Source organism: Telmatherina bonti, assembly GCF_933228915.1.
Source record: "Telmatherina bonti genome assembly, chromosome: 15".
Lineage (NCBI taxonomy): Eukaryota > Metazoa > Chordata > Actinopteri > Atheriniformes > Telmatherinidae > Telmatherina > Telmatherina bonti.
Window position 1 is genome coordinate 8130794 of NC_136613.1, and position 20787 is coordinate 8151580.

At 44.7% G+C, this 20787-nt stretch overlaps 1 protein-coding gene across 1 annotated transcript in view; it reads left to right on the forward strand.

Moving 5' to 3' along the window:
• The window catches only part of lrch1 (leucine-rich repeats and calponin homology (CH) domain containing 1), a gene marked incomplete at its 3' end in the record, with an annotated part of 98232 nt that extends 78825 nt beyond the window's left edge, over window positions 1-19407 (forward strand). Inside the window, exons 15-20 of the mRNA XM_079253792.1 lie at window positions 1834-1906; window positions 3674-3796; window positions 14209-14318; window positions 16326-16463; window positions 16561-16638; window positions 19114-19407. Coding sequence (XP_079109918.1) covers window positions 1834-1906; window positions 3674-3796; window positions 14209-14318; window positions 16326-16463; window positions 16561-16638; window positions 19114-19407 — 816 coding nt within the window. The remainder of the gene's footprint in view (window positions 1-1833; window positions 1907-3673; window positions 3797-14208; window positions 14319-16325; window positions 16464-16560; window positions 16639-19113) is intronic.
• Between the last annotated feature and the right edge of the window lie 1380 nt (window positions 19408-20787).

Sequence of the window (20787 nt, forward strand, 5' to 3'; positions counted from 1 at the left end):
CTGTCCTCAGTCGTGTTCCCAGTGAACCCACCCGTGTGTCTGTGTCCCGCTGTCTGGCTGCGCTTATCACATGTGCTGCTTCTCATCTGGAAACTTGTTAGACATGTAAGCAGGGTGGGGACATGTTTCTTTATCTCCCTACGTCTCCAGTCTTTCAGTAGTCACGCTGAGTTCTTCAGCTGGAGCAGAGTCCGGTGGGATGAGGTTTACGTCAGCGGGCTGTAGAAGCAAGTCGCTGTCCTGCATGTCAGTGCGTTCTGTTTCATCTGCAGTTTCAGCTGATGTCTGGTTTTAGCTGTTTATCTCTTGTTTGTCTGAGTGATAACGAGTTTTCCTGTGATCATTTCTACAGCTGAATGAAAATAAGATTGTCGTGTTTTTGTTATTAGTGTCTTTGTTTTTGTGGATTAAATATCGTCTCCAGATGAATTTATGACTTTCAGACAATGTGTAGCTGAGGTTGTGGTTCTGGACCTTCAGCAGCCTGACTGGGCTTTTCTGCTACTTTTATGGCACGTCCACATCAGCATGTTTGATTCGGATCCTCGTCCGTTTGCGAAGAAAGGCCGAATCGGAAGCCGCTTGGCGCGTTCCCATTTCCCTCAACGAATTCTGATTCAGATCAAAGGAGTGCATCCGGTCCGCCAACAAACACAACGTTTCAAGTGGACCCAAATACAGGAAGCGGACTACAAAACAAGTCACTTCTTGCACCTGGCGTAGCATTGCATTGTGGGTAAATACACAGCGATGGCGTTAAGGTCCTCTGCCTCGTCTGGCGTCCATTGTTGCAGTGTATTTCTGCAGGATACTTCCAGAAGATGCAATAAAAACCAAAACAGCCATAGTTTCGTCTCCATGTTTAACTCACAACAAAGTTTCCTTCTTCTTGTCCTCGTCTTTGCTAAATACTAGTGCAGCACCACCTTTGGTGAGAATATGTATATATTATTCTAATGGTTGGCTCATTTGACCAAAGTGCAGTGTGAACACGATCTCGGTCGCCATGGATACACCTCCCCTGCAACTGATCCGAGTTTAGCGACGAGACAGCATCACCAGAGCTGGACTGGAGATATGCAAGTTTCACAGCTGCTTTATTCAGGCTTTGCGTCACCAGCCAGGCGTCTGATTGTCTTTGTGGTACAGCACTCGTGTTTGTTCGGAGAAAGTTATAGTGACGGTGATCACAGCGACGACGTGTGGTGAACAGCTGCCAACGGACGTTCTAAAGATCGTGAAGCAACACGATCGACCAAGCTCCTCTATTTTCTTTTGCAGCACATCATCGTTGTCGCTTCTCATCTTTGTTTTTGCAGCCTTGCAAGTTTGTTTTAAAGTCATCAGTTTACATAATTATAATTTTTATAATTCATTCACAGTTTCTAAATCACACTGACTGTGGACAGACATAAACGTTGATATGTTACCTCCGAATTATTCGCAGTCATTCATCGGCATCGGTCTCGGTGTGTGAAGGCCATTTAAAATGAATCATCAGCTCCACATGAGGTCCTGTCATTTGTTCAGCATCTTCACATCGCGATGATCAGAAATATTTGGGGATTGCTGCTGTAAATGAGGCTGAAAATCCACCTCCGAACCTGCAGCTCCCCACTATTACTTTGCTGAATTTCTCCTGAAAACACACAGATTCAGCAGCAGCGTGTTTGTCTTTCTGTTCATCTTAATGTGTGTGTGGAGTCATTGATTAGTCTGTGTTGTTGCAAACCGCTCCCTCATAACACACAGGTCAAACACTGTATGAATCATCTGTTCAGTGATGTACTCTGTCCAGATACTGACTTTTTATTTCCATCTCTGTTTCTGCAGCGAGAGGACAGATTTCCAGCCAGCGGACCGCCGTCCTTCTCCAGCCCGCCGTTCGGACTGAAGCCTCGCTCAGGTGAGTGGACGGTCGACAGGTTTTTTTTTCTGAATGGGGCAGAATTTGTATTTACTAAGTATTGATACGTATCTGACATGCTGGGTAATTAATGACGATGTTAGAAGTTAGTGGGATGTATGGTAGCTGAGCTAGTTCTGGTGGGTTGGACATGATTCATATGTAGTTTAATCAAACTGTTTTTCATTCATGCAGCAACAAGTTTTTTTTAAAAATAAAAACTATGTTTGCATTTTAAAATAAAGCCTTCACACACCAAAGTATGTAAGATAGCAATATAAAAACATACATTTCATAATAACGTCCTTCACACACATAGAAAAAACAAAATTTTTTTTTTTTTTTTTTTACTGAAAACTGTCTTTAATCAGCAATATAATATATAAAAGTCATCTTTTCTTCCACATATTCAGTTAAAGACCCTGAAGGCTTCTTTTTTTTCCTAAATGTTTATTTTTATTTCATGGTTTTTTTTTTGTTGTCGGGGATTAATTTGTTCTTATGGAGGCTTACAGAAGTTGTCTTGACCTTTAGCATTTTTCCTGTTTTGCTGCTCTACGGCCTGTCAGTCCGGTGAAGGGCTGGCCGAATCAATCCACATATCGATAAAATCAACACCAAGACTGATATCGGTAATAATCGATACCAGCAAGATGGGAGTGATATTTCTCTAGCAGTGGGTTGTGGGGGCAAAAACCCAAAGAATGTAAAGGAGAAAAAGCAAATATTGCTTTTATTTTTGCAAACGATTGTGTGATTTAAAAAAAAAAAAAGTTACAAAGTTATCTCATTGTTTTGTTACATTGATCATGTTTATTTTTTACAAACAAAAAAGCTTAAATATAATTTCTTTAAAGAAATTATTTTATTTGACAACTTTTTTGTACTTTATTATGATCCTAGTCATGATCATGAATTAAAGGCAAAGAATTAAATGATTGTATTGGTATTGATGATGCTTGTTGTGGATTTACTTTGAATCTGATCAATACCTGCTTTAGCAGTTTGCACCAGGGCAGTTTTATCATGGTTTATCACTGGGTGCAACAACTTCAAACATGCAAAATAATTATTGTGTAAAATAAATCAGCCTAAAAAGCCATTTGTAAAGCAGAAAAACAGGAAAAATGCTGAGATGGATCAATACTTTAGGCAGCCACTGTCGTGGAGTTGTTTGGAGCTTCATTCAGTGTAAGATGAAGTGAAGCGAAGCAGCGGTTGTGTTGCACGCAGCTCGGCGGCTGCTGCTTGTCTGCTTCAGCATCACACCGTTGTGTTACAAACTGCTAACGGTGCGTTGCTAATGGCGACTGAAGCTAACGTGATGCTAACAGCATGTCAGGTTGACCTGTGATGTGAAATGCCACTAATCTTTATTTTGTTTTGTGCTGTTTTATGTTCTGTGTTTTCATCTTGTTTTCCTCCTTTTCATCTTTTCCTGTTTGGAAATTATTTATTTATATTATTTGAACTCTTCTGGCTCTTTTTTTTTTTTTCTTTCATTTCTCCTGCATGACTGAATTCACAAATTCACTGAATCTGACCTGCTTGGACTTCTGAATCAATACTTCCGTCATTGATTCCAACCAACTGTTTCTGAACTTTTTCCTGCTGGTGATGTTGGTGGTTTGTTTTTATTTTTTCTCGGGGTGTGTTTTCATGGAATGAACTCGCTGTACTCGTCTTTTGGTACCATCCTCCCACCTCCCTGCACTACACACGGCCCTGCCCTCACTTCCTGCGTCTCTGATCACTTCCTGGTTGTAGCCCCGCCCTCACTGCCGTGCTCCCCGCCTTCTTCCTGTCTAGACCCCTCCCTCCTCCCACAGGCCTCGCCCTTCCGTAGAGATACACATGGTAGCCATGACGACGGAGGCATGCACAGCCGCGGTGAGCCACTTTTTTCTGCTAACCGGCCAGTTCGCACAGATCTGGTCCACAGCAGCTCTACATCTGTGTGTCTCTGTGTTCTTCTCTGGACCTTTAAAAAGCTAAAAGTTTACTTTTGTATGGTCTTAAATTTAGTCTTGCCCTTTCCTTTCTTTTCCTTTTACCTTCTCTCCAGTCCATAAGTCAGTTTTTCTATCAGGCGTGCAGAAAGACTAGACAGGAAGCCGCTAAAAGAAGCAGTTTCACATGTCTTTGTTTTAAGTAATTATCTTATTATTAGGATTGTGTTGTATTTAAAGTTGGAGCGGTTGGTCCCCCCCATCCGTTCTCATCTGCATGATTCAGTCATTTGGCTAAAATCTTGGAAAGATTCAGACAGAAAATGGTACCAGTACTAACAGAAAAATAGCATTAATCTGTGAGCAGATTGTGAAACAGGAAATAATCATGTTTTACAATCATTTACATGAGCAGGAAATTCAGATAACTGTAATTATAATTTTTTATTGGATCTTATGTTTTTACGTTCCCACCAAAGATCTAATCATCGTCAGATTTCTCGAGTTGCCGGATTATTCAAGCGATGACGTAATCGTGATGTTTTATCAAACTGCTATTATTAGAAAACAAACAAACACGTGATTTCTCCCTAATACTTTGCATGTGCACCCGAATAGCTGAGTTTTTTGTTCAAGCATATGTGCATGTGTTAAAAATTGCATGAGGGATGCAGTCACAATGTGACAGAATGGCGTGCAGCAGCAGCAGGAAGTCGGAGGAAGTGAAACTTCCTAATGTTGCATCTTTTGCTGCTTTGTCACAACTAAGACCAATCTCTGCAAGGTTGAATGAATAAATACATTTATTACGGTTTAAAATCCAAAAGTAAAATCATAGTTTTACTAAAAAAAATGATCAGTTAGCGACGGAGAAGGGAACAGGCTGAAGCTCCAAGGCTTAGTTTTGCCTGTCCTGTGAGATAATTGAGATAATGACCAATAAAACGTCACAAAAGAAAATAAAAAATCAGATTCAATTAAATTTCATTAGAACCTTTTTTTAAGGTTCGTAGTTGTAGAGATTTAGTAAAATAACTACATACAAACTCCCGGAGGACATCTGGTGACGGACTGCAAACTCAAGACCTGGTTTCTTTCAAATGTTGCATTTCAGTGTGTGCACATGGATCAGATCTGATTATTACATTTATCTGTTTACTTCCCATGTCAACAAGCTCAATCTGATTCCTCCTCATCATACTACGCTGTTTACATGACTATTATTATCTGATAACTCCAGAAATCTGATATTAATCAGATTATTGGTGTGCTTCAGTCTGCAGAAACAGCGGTCATACTGAGCTTTGTTTTTGTTTGTTTGTGTTGTTTTTCTGACCAGACTTTTTTCTGGAAAAAAAAAAGAGCTTTTTCAGATTCTTTTAGTTTTTCTTGTTATAAAATGCTAATGTTTCTTTCTTTTCAGAGCATTAGCACGCTGGTTGTTATGGTTTTATTGTAGGATTGATGTAACACCCGAGGCTGGTTGTGTGTCCACATCTTAACCTTCTTTAAGTGAAATAAGACTGAATCCTCAAAAACGTGGTATTATAATATTTACATGTCAACACATCTTTGTGAGATTATTTCCTCATGCTGCATCTACACCAGGCTTGACATCTGCACAAAGAAACTTCTAACAAAAAGTCTGCGCGCAGCGACAAGCCCTGACTGGAGGACGTCGTATCAGGCTGCAGCGGCGCTTTTCAGGTGTCGAAACACGCAGACATCTGAACATAACAAGTAGATCCTGCTTTCTAGAAGCAGAGATTAAATCTGGTTTTTCAGCAGGACTCACGCAAAGCTCAACGGCGGCATTATGGACTTTTCAGGCGTCTTTCTAAAACAAGTAACAGGAGAATGAGAAGAAACGCTCAGATTATCTCTGTCTCAACAAAAGGACACAGTATGCCTCAGGATGCGTTTCATTATGCTAACTTATGCTTCCTCGGGTCCGCTCTCTTCCTGTGACCCGGAAATCTTCCGCCCCTCTGGCACGCTCGAGGACGTTCCGTCTCCTTCGTGCGCATGAGGGAAGCGAAACGATGAGGATGCTGCTGGAGGAGCTCAGAGGGAGGAAACGCAGTTGTATCAGACGCCTCGTCATGTGTTACAGATGGAAGATGGAACTCGTTTACATGCTGACAGTGAAAGAATAACACGAGAAGACACCGGCATCATGCTTAGAGGGATAAACAGACCATTTCATGGAAAAGCCTTAATAAACTTTACATTGTGGTTTATCAAACACCTCCACAATCAAAGTTGTACGAGATCATTTCAGAGTTTCTCTTCTTCCTGAAAAGATCTGAGATGCAGTTGGAATTACTGGAAACTAAGAGGAACTTTTACCTGAGACATTCCAGAAGAAGTCCACATGTTGGACTTTCTATCCAGCTTCTGATGTTATTGAATTACAAATTCACCAGAAGGAAAAAACAGGCGGAGCGTCCATTTGTTTCCTCGCAGCTCTTTTATCAACTTATCACTTGAACTGATGACACGCTTGTGATTTTTGCTCTTGCCGGGCACTCGCGTGTGAAAACTGGATGCAACGCTGGACAGAGGAAATAACCTGCTTTTGCTGAATGCAGACTATAAACATGTATACTTGAATGTGGACTACAAACATGTCTGCCTGAATGCAGACTATAAACATGTATACTTGAATGCGGACTACAAACATGTCTGCCTGAATGCAGACTATGAACATGTCCGCCTGAATGTAGACAACAAACATGTCCACCTGAATGCGGACTACAAACATGTCCGCCTGAATGCAGACTACAAACATGTCCACCTGAATGCAGACTACAAACATGTCCGCCTTAATGCAGACTACAAACATGTCTGCCTGAATGCAGACTACAAACATGTCCGCCTGAATGCAGACTACAAACATGTCTGCCTGAATGCGGACTACAAACATCTCCGCCTGAATGTAGACAACAAACATGTCCACCTGAATGCGGACTACAAACATGTCCGCCTGAATGTAGACAACAAACATGTCCACCTGAATGCGGACTACAAACATGTCCGCCTGAATGTAGACAACAAACATGTCCACCTGAGTGCGGACTACAAACATGTCCGCCTGAATGTAGACAACAAACATGTCCACCTGAATGCGGACTACAAACATGTCCGCCTGAATGCAGACTACAAACATGTCCGCCTGAATGCGGACTACAAACATGTCCACCTGAATGCGGACTACAAACATGTCCGCCTGAATGCAGACTACAAACATGTCCGCCTGAATGCGGACTACAAACATGTCCGCCTGAATGCGGACTACAAACATGTCCGCCTGAATGCGGACTACAAACATGTCCGCCTGAATGCGGACTACAAACATGTCCGCCTGAATGCAGACTACAAACATGTCCGCCTGAATGCGGACTACAAACATGTCCGCCTGAATGCGGACTACAAACATGTCCGCCTGAATGCGGACTACAAACATGTCCGCCTAAATGCGGACTACAAACATGTCCGGCTGAATGCGGACTACAAACATGTCCACCTAAATGTAGACAACAAACATGTCCGCCTTAATGCAGACTACAAACATGTCCGCCTTAATGCAGACTACAAACATGTCCGGCTGAATGCAGACTACAAACATGTCCACCTAAATGCGGACTACAAACATGTCCGCCTTAATGCGGACTACAAACATGTCCGCCTAAATGCGGACTACAAACATGTCCGGCTGAATGCGGACTACAAACATGTCCACCTAAATGCGGACTACAAACATGTCCACCTAAATGCGGACTACAAACATGTCCGCCTTAATGCAGACTACAAACATGTCCGCCTGAATGCGGACTACAAACATGTCCGCCTGAATGCGGACTACAAACATGTCCGCCTGAATGCAGACTACAAACATGTCCGCCTGAATGCAGACTACAAACATGTCCGCCTGAATGCGGACTACAAACATGTCCGCCTGAATGCAGACTACAAACATATCCGCTGCAGAAGGAAGCCAGATGTTCGCCGCAGTTTGAGTTTAGGGGAAGTGAATCTTTTTCTTTAGAGTCCGTCTCAGTTTCTCCTGTTTGATATTAATTCACTCATAAACATCACAAACTGTCTTTATTTGTATTTAATTGTCACCTTCTGATTTAACCATGTTTTATTTGCCCCGTGCCACATGTCTGCATGCGTTATCTTACGTGTGTGTGTGTGTGTGTGTGTGTGTGTGTGTGCTGCAGCAGACTCCCATCAAAGAGTTGCGCAACCACATCTGCTTTCATCTCCAGCTGTTCACATGTGCGGTAGCTGCTGACGAGCTGGCGCGTGTGGTAAACGTTAGATCTGATGTTTATGTGTGTATTGTGGCAGTGTGTACTCACACACACATGCAGAGGCTCACACACACACACACATATATCGATGGAGTGTATTTATCTGAGAAGTCATAATGCAGTTTGCACTCTGACATAAACACGACAGAAGTTTGATTTTAACTGAACATCTGAACGTCTGTCAGGTTCCAGGTGGAGTTCCTGCTTCCTGTATCGGCTGTACTTCGGAGTCTGCATTCGACACAGCCCGACACATCAGAGCCCATATTAGGAAAGAGTGTGTGTGTAAGACATCTGCAGCTATGAATGAGTTTGGGTTTAGTCTGGACACATTTGTGTGCATGTCTATTTTTAGCAGCTTTATTTTAAGTGTTAGATAATGGTCCCTGAAGGACTATCCTACTTCCACTGGAATGGAGTCCAACATTTAGATGAATCCCAGCTGCTTGTGTGTGTGTGTGTGTGTGTGTGTGTGTGTGTGTGTGTGTGTGTGTGTCTGTGTGTGTGTGTGTGTGTGTGTGTGCAGACATACGTGTCTATTTTTTAATACCATTTAGATTTTTCTGAAGAGGATGCTGATGCTGGTCTGCGTGTTGTGTGTGTTACAGCTTGTTGAAGCTGTAAGGATGAGCCGATGTGGACCCGGCCCAGATGTGGACCATGATGTGGGTCTGGGTTGTCTCTCGGAACATTTTGGTTGTGTTTGAAGCCATTTTAATGCCCATTCTTGCCACCAGATGCCAGTAACACCTCCACTATGTACCTGTAACATGCAAGTAAAGCGCTTCAGTTCAGAATTTATCACCTTATCTGATCAAAGTCTTCAGAAGCATCAATAAAACTTTAAAAAACAGTGGAGACATAAACTATATCTACTTTTATGAGGCTTTTGGAGATGCCACGCCCACCGTAACAATGATGCAGGGACAGTTAGAAACCTTTGATCTGACTGGATTTTTCCTTTGCGTCTCGCCTGCTCAGTCGTCCGACACACACGTCTCTGCGATGCAAAGAACTGCAGACGGCACCTGTCGCTCGTTATTCCACCTGAAGTGTTCTCCACGTTGAACCGGAACAGAAGAACATAGTTTGTGTTTCTATACGAGCGAGTACGTGTGAGTGTGATATGGTTATAACTTATGGTTTCTAATAGGTTTAGACATGAAGGAAAGTGACGTCACACTTCCTTCATCACTGCTCCTGACCTCATTAGCAGCCAATCATCATCCTGCGTTAGTGTGTCACTACTGTTTTACATTGTCTATGTCTGTCAGCGTGTATAGTCCAGTAAGGTTTATTTGACCCAGTTAACGTGACACACTTTGGGGTTAGGGTAAAGTCTGGGACAGGGTGTCATCCCGTCACGCTTCATAGTGTGAAACGAGAGGGTGTGTACAGATGACACGCAGCAGGTTATAACTTCTTTGTCCTCCACATCAGGCTGCAGGGTGTCATCCCTTCACAGTCCACGGCGTGAAGAAACGTGTTAAAAAAAAATAACAGGAAGGTTCATTTATTCTGTGAAAAAACTTTAAATGCAAAAGTTATGTTTCCCTGTAAAAACTCCATTTCAGGTCCGACTAGGTCGGGATGATGGAGGGTCCGGTTAGCCGCAGGATGATGGAGGGTCCGGTTAGCGGCAGGATGATGGAGGGTCCGGTTAGGGGCGGGATGATGGAGGGTCCGGTTAGCGGCGGGATGATGGAGGGTCCGGTTAGGGGCGGGATGATGGAGGGTCCGGTTAGCGGCGGGATGATGGAGGGTCCGGTTAGGGGCGGGATGATGGAGGGTCCGGTTAGCGGCGGGATGATGGAGGGTCCGGTTAGGGGCGGGATGATGGAGGGTCCGGTTAGCGGCAGGATGATGGAGGGTCCGGTTAGCGGCGGGATGATGGAGGGTCCGGTTAGGGGCGGGATGATGGAGGGTCCGGTTAGGGGCGGGATGATGGAGGGTCCGGTTAGCGGCGGGATGAGGGAGGGTCCGGTTAGGGGCGGGATGATGGAGGGTCCGGTTAGGGGCGGGATGATGGAGGGTCCGGTTAGCGGCAGGATGATGGAGGGTCCGGTTAGGGGCGGGATGATGGAGGGTCCGGTTAGCGGCGGGATGATGGAGGGTCCGGTTAGGGGCGGGATGATGGAGGGTCCGGTTAGCGGCGGGATGATGGAGGGTCCGGTTAGGGGCGGGATGATGGAGGGTCCGGTTAGCGGCAGGATGATGGAGGGTCCGGTTAGCGGCGGGATGATGGAGGGTCCGGTTAGGGGCGGGATGATGGAGGGTCCGGTTAGGGGCGGGATGATGGAGGGTCCGGTTAGCGGCGGGATGAGGGAGGGTCCGGTTAGGGGCGGGATGATGGAGGGTCCGGTTAGCGGCGGGATGATGGAGGGTCCGGTTAGCGGCGGGATGAGGGAGGGTCCGGTTAGCGGCGGGATGATGGAGGGTCCGGTTAGCGGCGGGATGAGGGAGGGTCCGGTTAGCGGCGGGATGATGGAGGGTCCGGTTAGCGGCGGGATGATGGAGGGTCCGGTTAGGGGCGGGATGAGGGAGGGTCCGGTTAGCGGGAGGATGATGGAGGGTCCGGTTAGCGGCGGGATGATGGAGGGTCCGGTTAGCGGCGGGATGAGGGAGGGTCCGGTTAGCGGCGGGATGAGGGAGGGTCCGGTTAGCGGCGGGATGAGGGAGGGTCCGGTTAGCGGCGGGATGAGGGAGGGTCCGGTTAGCGGCGGGATGATGGAGGGTCCGGTTAGCGGCGGGATGAGGGAGGGTCCGGTTAGCGGCGGGATGAGGGAGGGTCCGGTTAGCGGCGGGATGAGGGAGGGTCCGGTTAGCGGCGGGATGAGGGAGGGTCCGGTTAGCGGCGGGATGAGGGAGGGTCCGGTTAGCGGCGGGATGAGGGAGGGTCCGGTTAGCGGCGGGATGAGGGAGGGTCCGGTTAGCGGCGGGATGAGGGAGGGTCCGGTTAGCGGCGGGATGAGGGAGGGTCCGGTTAGCGGCGGGATGAGGGAGGGTCCGGTTAGCGGCGGGATGAGGGAGGGTCCGGTTAGCGGCGGGATGAGGGAGGGTCCGGTTAGCGGCGGGATGATGGAGGGTCCGGTTAGCGGCGGGATGAGGGAGGGTCCGGTTAGCGGCGGGATGATGGAGGGTCCGGTTAGCGGCGGGATGAGGGAGGGTCCGGTTAGCTCCAGGAAGAGGTGGTGATTTCCACAGAAACTTTAATCTCCATATCTCGGGATGAAAACAAACACACCGATCACACTGAACCAGTTCAGCCGCTCTGTGTGTCGATGTTATCTGTGTGTTGTGAAGCACAGAGAGATTGGCTTCATGGTCAACGTGTCACCATGGTGATAAAGTCTTTCCACTGGAGATTGTTGTTCTAAGTAAGCGCATTGATGTTTATTTGATTTTTCTTGTTTTATGAAAAGTTGTTTTTTACTTTCTAACATTCAGAAACTTCGACACATTAGTCCAGTAGTTCTGGAAGTCGGAGCATTTAACTGGGTCGCCAGATGAATGTAGGAAATACAATAAAATCTGAAACCACAATTCAGAGATTAATCTATGAAATCGGCACCTTCATTCTTAACGTCAGTAAATGTCAGATAAAAGGTCTGATTTTGGGATTATCTCTGCGAGTGAAGCGTACATCAGCAGGCTGGTTTTCACTGAGCAGCAACGTCCTCTTGTGCAGCCATCTCAGTACACAGCATGTCGTATTAAACTGATGCAGACGTTGCACTTATTTATTTGTATAGAAGTTACCACATTTAGTTTATCCTGCACCACTAGCTGTCAGTAAAACTCTGGGTTTTTCTTGATCCCCTCCAATTCTTAATGATCCATCCACCTCATGGGGAGATGCTGCAGACTCCGCTGGTCCAGATGGCTCACAAACACAAAGGGTTTTATGTTTTCATTCATTAATCTAGCGTTAAAACTCAGGGTTTAGTGTCTGCATCCACATCCTGCACCCCCCCATGTCACCTTCTCCTCTCTGCAGCAGCTCTGCAGCTCCCTCTTGTGGCCACACAGCAGATCTACATGGATGCAGACTCGACTTTCATTCAGCTGCAGATATAAGCATTTAGAAAATAGGACAGGGGAGGTGAATGATTCAGCCTTTAGATGTGTGTGTGTGTGTGTGTGTGTGTGTGTGTGTGTGTGTGTGTGTGTGTGTGTGTGGTGGGGGGTGTTGAGTACTTCTCATCTGTGTGGTGGCCAGTCATGTTTCACACCGATTTCTCCCACACTCTGTTGAGGAAAGCTGCTTCTCTTTGAGCCTGTTTTCATCTTCATCGGTCATCATGGCCGCTTCCCGTCAGATTCCTGCTCAGATCTTCATGTTGCTCTGCAGAAGGAAAACAGAAGCACCTGTTATCATCACTGATTCACACTTCCAGATGTTTCTTTGGCAGAAATAGAGCAGAAACATCAAGGATTTCAGGTTAATGAGTGTTTTTTTATTTGGAGAGTTTTGGAGAGTAGAAATGTGGACAAACATCCAGTCGGTTGTTACAGGGAAACCAGATTTACTTCCACCGCCTGGTCTGAGTTGTTTCAGCTCAAATGGTTCCTAGTTTCCTGGTTTTCTAAAGCCTGTTTAACTCACAGATGACTCTAATAATGTTGAAGAAGCATCAGGAATAGTATCAAAAAGGATTCAACCATTTCCAGATCTGGAAAGCAGAAAACACGGAGACAAAGTAGAAGATAGAAGAATTCTTTAATGGTTGTTACTAGTTTAGTTTACCAGACTGGTTTTCCAGGAGCACGCTGGTGATGAAGCCAGAGCTGAGCGTCCGCCACGCTGCATGGAAATGTCCCATTTACAGAAGCTTTCTGCATCTTTTAGGGCACAAAAAGTTTTCTGAATCTAGCTGCAGTTCACACTGAAACGCATCATATCCGTGTTTAAAGAGAACTTACTGAACTCCTCATCATCTTCTGATTCCTTTTATATGTTTAAAAAAAAAAAAACCGTCTTGTGATGAACTTCTGTGTGTTTTTAAGACAAATACCTGGAAAGTAAAAGTAAGGCATCGTACTGATGTAAGATTTATTTTATTTAGAGAAATAATCCTTTATTCTCATTTTTAGGCCACATTACAGGAGCTTGTTGGATCTGAAGGAGAACTTTCTCGCTTCAGCAGATGACAGAGTTGAATTGATTGGATCTATTTTTATTCATGGCTCATATTTATAGACGTCCAGCCTGGAAGTGTTAAAGATCAGATGTGATCTACGAGTGTGTGGGCTGGACATCATGTGATTCTCCACTGTCTGCTATCGTTTCGTTCCTCCTGCTCACGCCTGGATTTCTGCCTGTAGCCTCCCACTTCCACACACTCCCACTGTGTTTCCTGTGACTTTCTGCTTCCAAGTGTTTAAACTGAGGAAAAGTCCACTTGTGAGCCTCTCATGGCTTCATATTCATGCTGTTTTTATGCTGTTAAAGTTGGTTTATGCTGTTTTTTTTTTTTGTTTTTTTTTCATTTTTTAGTGCTTTTTTCTGCCTGCAGGGAAATAAAAAGGCATGTGTGTTGGTGAGATTTGTCCCCGTCTGGACTGTAGCGATCTACAGGCATTAGCTGTAATAATACTTTTATAAAATGTCATGTTGGGATTTGATCTTAGCCGATAAAGTTCCTGGGTTTTCATCTGAACTTCCGGAGACCCTCGCACTGTTAAACTTTGGAAAAAAGGTTAATTTTTTCATAAGATCTGTTCATCTGACTTATTTAGATGTGAAAACTGTTCAGATTTGTGTGTTTGTGTTTGGTTTATGTGTCTGCTGTTAGAGAAAAGTTTTACTGTTTGCATTTCCTTGTAAACTCAAACAACACAAAGACACCGAAACAGTCGTTCCTTTTTCTGACGTGAACCAACGTAGTTTGTAGCGGAGTCGTTTTTCCAGAGTTTGTCTCGGATTCAACACTTTTCCTCCTCGGACGTCTGTGGTCTGGGTGTCTGTTTGTCCTGCTGGTGTGAGCTGAGAGCGCCTCAGCTTGTCGCTAACAGTCTTGTTTTGCTGCTGCAGTTTTCCTGCGGAGCCACAAGAGTCTGGAGTCGGTGGATCCTCAGTTCACCATGAGGCGGAAAATGGAGCAGCTGCGAGAGGAGCTGGAGCTCATGGAGCAGCTGAGAGACGTAAGACCCACTCACTGAACTCTCCCCTGACGTCGTCTGATTGGTCAGTCATGAGACGTCGTATTGTTTCATGCAGCATCGTGTCCCAAATCAGGGATGATACCCAAAAGCTTCTGCGTCTTTTTTTCATTAGACATAAAACCTTATTCAGACGGGATTATTTCTGTTTGCAATGCCTGCAACGATGAGCTGATATGAAGGTGATCTGGTGTCTCAGGATGATCCCATTCCTCCTGCTGCATAGTAGCGTGAAGTCAGAGTGACAGCTGAGAGGAACTCAAGCTACCACCAGTTCAGTGATACGGAGGAAATCTTTCTCAGAGACAAAGTTTTCCGTTTTATGTGGAACTGTGGCGTAAACAGGGCCTAAGGCCTGGGACGTTCCCGCTGCTGGCAGCACATCTGCGTACGTATCCTAGCGCCCACGTGTTCCCGGCAGACGTTTGGTACGTTGGCGTTGACACATGGTGACATGTTGCATGTGCGAGTTCCACGCTAGAGGCTCTAACCCTAACAGGAGTGGAAGTAAACACAATGCAGCAACCAGCATTTTTAGAATTGTTCCTCCTGGGGCTGGGCGATATGATGATATCGTTTGGACGATAGAAAATGTCTGCCGTTTCTAGGGCTGTGACGATATGCTTTTGTCCCGGTTCGATTGGATTCCGATTTTTTTTGGGTGCCAAATCAGTTTAAATAGCAATTCTTACAATTCTTTTTATGTAGCTGATTTTTGTAGATTAAAAATAAAATAAATGTATAAAACTTGTTTTTTTGCTCGTCATTTTCCTTGATTTCAATTAGAAAAAAACAACACAGTAGCCAGACCATCATTTTGCTGCTATAACGCCCAAGAAGACAAGTAAAAAGATCAATGAAACCAATAAAAAATTACAAAAATTTTATAATGGATTATTTTTATTCGTTTAAAAAAAAATCTATTTTCAAATTGTGAAGCAAAAAAATCCCAATTTTCGATTTTTCAATTTGATTTTCCCGCATCATTTCCCGCATCCCGTATCATTTACACCACCATAACGTGCTTTACTGCGGTATTTTTACGTACTTTACGGCATGCACGCTGCAATACATAAACAAACATGGAGGAAGACGGTAGCAGACGTGTTTCAGAGCAGGATAAAAGATGAGCAGCCAACCCAAACCAATAAGCTTGTTCCTAAAAGAGGGAAATTTCTGTCTGGATGCAGTTTGGATATAAAAAGACCGACGTGGAACCGACAACAGACTAGCTCACAGTCCCAACAACGGACTCCGACACAACTAACTCATTTTATCACCTGCGCAGGAATCAGGATAAAGAATACAGAATAAAGAAAAGAGTCAACGAGCAAAAGCAGCGTAAAGTGGAGGCGAAAGCTCATAATAAACTCCAGACCAAACGCTGCAGCAGGTATTTACCTGTGGAACGTCATACGGCCATAGTTCCCCCAGATGGAAGGAGATCACTGCTGCTGTTGCCTAGCAACATCTGATACATAACTGATGACTGACACAACATTACCCAAACAGTTATATATCATTATGTATATCGTTATGGGGATATAAAATGAGCGATATCGGGACATGAGATTTTGGTCGTATCATGTCGCAAAATGACAAACAATTATCTAACAATTATCAAATGACTGGTTAACCGTTGTTTACAGGAGTACAGGAGTGCAGTAGGAATAAGTTACCGGCAGACTGACCGTTTCAGAGTCCAGAGTCCTTGTGATGTGCACTGCCCCCTAGTGGTGACCTCCAGTATTGAATGCTTGCATTGTTTACAACAAGTATATTAGCTGAACGTTTCCGTGTACGCCAGCGTACGCAGAAAGTAAATCCCTGCCTAAAACCTGAACAGGTGAATTCTGAACCCAGCGCTGCCCTCTGGTGGACGTATTAACTAAAAACCATGGCAACATAAATAAAAACCGCAGGTCGTTGCCGTTCTGTATGTGGAGGCTGCCAAACACTTTAACCCACCATCTCCTCATCCTCACTCAGAGCATCGAAAGCAGACTGAAAGTTGTCCTTCCTGAAGACCTCGGTTCGTCTCTGATGGATGGGGTCGTGCTCTGCCATCTGGCCAATCACATTCGCCCGCGCTCTGTGGCCAGCATCCACGTCCCTTCGCCCGCGGTGGTATGTCCACACTCTTCAGGCCGGGAATTCTGACTTTTAAGGTTGGTTTTAGCAGGAAAAGTAAATGAATAAATCTGGTTTTTGCTTTCGTTGACAGCCCAAACTCAGCATGGCCAAGTGTCGGAGAAATGTCGAAAACTTCTTGGACGCCTGCAGAAAAATCGGTGTAGCAGAGGTAAGAGGAAGACTCCGGCGATCCGCGCTCTGCCGGCCACATGTGGACTCTGTGAACTGGGGGTCGCTTTCATGTTTTCCTCCATTTCTTCCAAAACTCTTCAGAAGTTTTAGTTCTTCTATGAAATCAGACGTCCTGTCCAGAACTGGTGTCCAACTGGTCTGAACCCAGTCTGATATTTATCTATCAGCATAGCAATGAGTGTGAAGCTAGATTTCTCCCAGATGCTGTCACATCTGTCAGTCTGGGAGTTTAAACCCTTCAACCTGAAAACACCCCCAGTTCACCAGACCATCAGTCAGAACCATTTCCCCACCTACTGACTCGCTGTTGACATGTGGACGAAGGTGGACCAAGTGTCCTGCAGAAATGCTCCTGATGGACGTGGAAGCACCGTCCATTTATGGCAGGAGATGAGCAGAACCTGAGGTGTCATTCTGCAGGACACTGAGTGTGAAGCCGAGGTGTGAGGAAGGCTGATGGTTGGTGTGTCTAAAGCCGCTTCTCTGTGAGCAGAGCTGATAAGTTTCATTTCATCAGCATGAGAACCACTCAGCCTTCTCAGGAACATCTCCTCCCATCCACCCCCCCCCTTCCCTTCAAACGGGGTCATTTTACATCAACATGTAACTCTGACATCATCACCGCCATCACGGCTGCCTGCAGCTTCCAGCTTCCTCCATCATGGCAGGATGGCGTCGGTCCGAGCCAGAGCCGACCGAGCTGCCGGGTTCTGTGTTTGTGTGTCTCTGTCCAGAGTTTAGATGGAACTTTTATCTGAAGACATCTAGAACTTTGCACCTTTTAGGACTGGAGTGAGAGAAAATGTCCTGATTAGTTCTGAAAGCAGAAGGAAAAATGTGGCAAGAAGTTTCTTCTCGTTCCCTTTCGCTGGTCAAACAGCGTTGTGTTCCTGCACGGAGAGCAAAGACTCCTGCAGACACACCGCTACATCCATGTGCTGTGAATCCCTTCTCTCACAGACGGTGTCAAAATAAGGACATAAAACCAGGAGATCTAAAAATTAGCTGCTTCTTACACTTTGGAGCATAAAACTCCTACGAAGTATTTTCAGCTGCAGACATGAAGCCGGCAAGCAGTAGATGGAAATATTTTATTTGTCATTTTAATTGTTGCATTTCTTTAAATTACCTGAATCTGAATGGAAATCCTGTTGGTACCAAAGTTTATGTGTTACAGAGGAAACCAGCTGCTTGTTATAGCAACAACAATAACAACAATAATAATAATAACAATTTTGATAATAATAAAATATTTTACGTTTAATAATGACAATAATAATTGTTTAATAACAATAAGAAGAATAGAAATAATAATTAATATTATTAGTTATAATAATAATAATAATAATAATAATTTAATGATAAAAATATTTTTAAATAATAATAAATAAGAAATACTTTTCAATGACAACAATTATAATAATAATAAAAAAGATTTAACTTTGTTCATGTAAATAATTTACACCTGATCTGTCACATCGTCAGGTGATGCGAGACTGTTTTTGTTTTTTGGTTTTTTTTTGCTATGATTTCTTTCACTTTTGACATTTTCCGACGATGTTCCTGCTTTATTTTTTATGTTAAATTGATTGTAGTTTTTTTTTTTTACTTTTGTTCTTCTGCTCGTCTCTCTGTTGTGGGACTGAAATGTTTGACTCTGGCTGTCATCGCTGCTTGCTGACTGCTTCCAGCCTCTGTGTGGACGTCGCTGGCTTCCTGTAGCCTGAACGCTTCTGCAAAGCTTCTCCGAGCTAACACGCTAGCAGCTTGTGCGCTAACGGCCGGGCCGCCGCTCCGGCTGTCCCATCAGCCGCCCCACCTCCCTTTATGAGGCTGCTTACTGGGAGAGAAAAGGAGCCACAGTTTACACTGTCCTCTCAGTAAGCATCCTTGCTCGTTGCCGTAGTAACGCCTGCTTGCCTCTTGTCCCTTCTACTTAAATTGACCTTTTACCTGTGTGCCCGCCGGTTAACTTCCTCCTTTTCTGTCTCTTCTTCTACTTTCTGGCTGGATCGCAACACATTTTCTTTTTGTTCCTGTTTTTTTTTTTTTTTTCTTTTTTTTTTTTTTTATTCCTCCAAACTTTTGGTTTTGCTTCTCCTTTTCTTTCACAAAATCTCTCCATCATCTGATTCTAAACACATTTTTTCTTTTCTTGCTTCCTGAAATGCATCCCTTTGGTTTTACTATCAATTATCTTTCTTAACACCTTCCATCTTTTTCTTTTTATTCTTTTCTGTCATTTATCCGTTTTCTTTTCCCCTCCTTCTGAACTCGTCCATTCTCCCTTTTTGTGTTCCTCATCTTTTTATTTTCTTCATCTTTTATTTTCCACATTTTTCATCCTTTTTTTTTCTTTTTTCACCCTTTTTTTCCCCCTTTTTTTCCTTTTTCCTTTCATCTGACTCTTTCTTTAATTTCTTTCCTCCTCTTATCCAAACGGGGGCGCCAGTCTTCCCTTTGTACGCCCTATGACATCATCCAGTGCCGCCTGCAGCCAGTCTGCGCCACAGTTCGGGCGCTGGTTGCCTTGGATACAGCCTCCTTGGACAAGAAACAGGACGAGGCGTGCTCTACCATAAGCCCCGCCTCCCGCAGGGTGGCAGAGACTTGCTCATTGGTTTCTGTTACAACGCAAACTCCGCCTCCCGCTTGGCAGATATGGGATGTGATTGGCTCCAGCCTGGTTCACATCCTCTGCCTCGTTCTGCTGTTCATGGCTTATAGTTGGATGGAGTTGACGTAACCTTCTGCCCAGGCTCCTCCTCCTCCTCATTTTTGTTGCATTTATGTCACATGGGACAAATGAAACAGGAAGTGGATGTAATCAGTCTGTCTTTGTGCTGAGTAGAAGTTACTTCACTCCGTGCTAAAAGTCTTGATAAGTACTGAAACAGCTGTGTTGCAGCATGACGGGGACACGTGAAGCCCTTCCTTCAACATGTCCACCATCTGATCAACGTCCCCGTCACATGTGACGCAAATGCCACATCAGCAGGAAGCGATGCGTCTCTCCTCGTTGTGTCTTTGCAATAAACGGACTCTTCCAGAAGGAGGACAAGCGGACTCGCATCTTCTGATGTCTCCTACAGATGTTGTCCTGCACAGATGTTCCAGGCTTCAAACGTGAAATTCTTCTTTCTGCTCCTTCTTAACAAACACAGACTTCTGTTTGACAGAATGAAAACACACCTGGTGGGTGTGTTTAGATTATTTTACACTAATGCTGTCCATGGCGGGCGGCACAGAGCGGACGCCACCACTGAGACCCGGCGCTACCGCTGGTTCTACCCGGCTGACATCTTCCAGCTCTGACCGTGCTGGTTTTATTTGCTCCCAGACTGGCAGCATTTTCTATCTTTAAGGTTTAACGTCAGCATGAAGTGACATTTAATGTTTTAGTAAATATGGGAAAGTTAATTAAGATGTTTATTTTTAAGTATAAAATCCCTCAGATCTGGAAAATGTAGTGAAAAGTTCAGCTTTGGTTTGTTGATTTGTTTAAAGCTTCATTCGACTGGAAAGTGATTTTTATTCTCTCCTCTGAGCAAATTCATAGATTTTTTTTTACAGTTTGAGGATTCTGCAGATTTCCAGGTGACTCTCCGTCCGTTCCTGATAAATCCAAGATTTTCAGCGACTCACCGGTCTTTGCTTGTGGAGACAGACGCAGACTGCAGGCAGGACAGCCGAGAACACACTCTGCTGTCTGGTACTGTCCTGCCGGGACGTCACCGTGACGTTAGCGTGTGTATCTGTAAGATTTCCAACATCCAGCTCTGCATCAGCGGTAGAACGCAGTCCTCCATGACACAGGCATTGACGCACCCTCAGCTATCAGTTTCTCTGATAACAACCTGGAAGTCGACATCTGTTTTTCCTAAAAGCAGCTGAAACCTGGACTTGTTTGACCACAGAGCCCTTGTCCACTGTCTCTCTGTCCACTTGGGATGAGCAGGTGTCTAGAGTTGATATGTGGCTAGCAGTTTGAGGCAAGCTTTTATCAGAAACTCCTTTTACACCCATTAATGGCACCCTAACCCATCAGAAATGAACATGCTCTTTAAGGAGTTGGCCGTCTGGACATTTTATGGCTTTCCTGCTTCCCAGCTGCTGTTGTTAACAT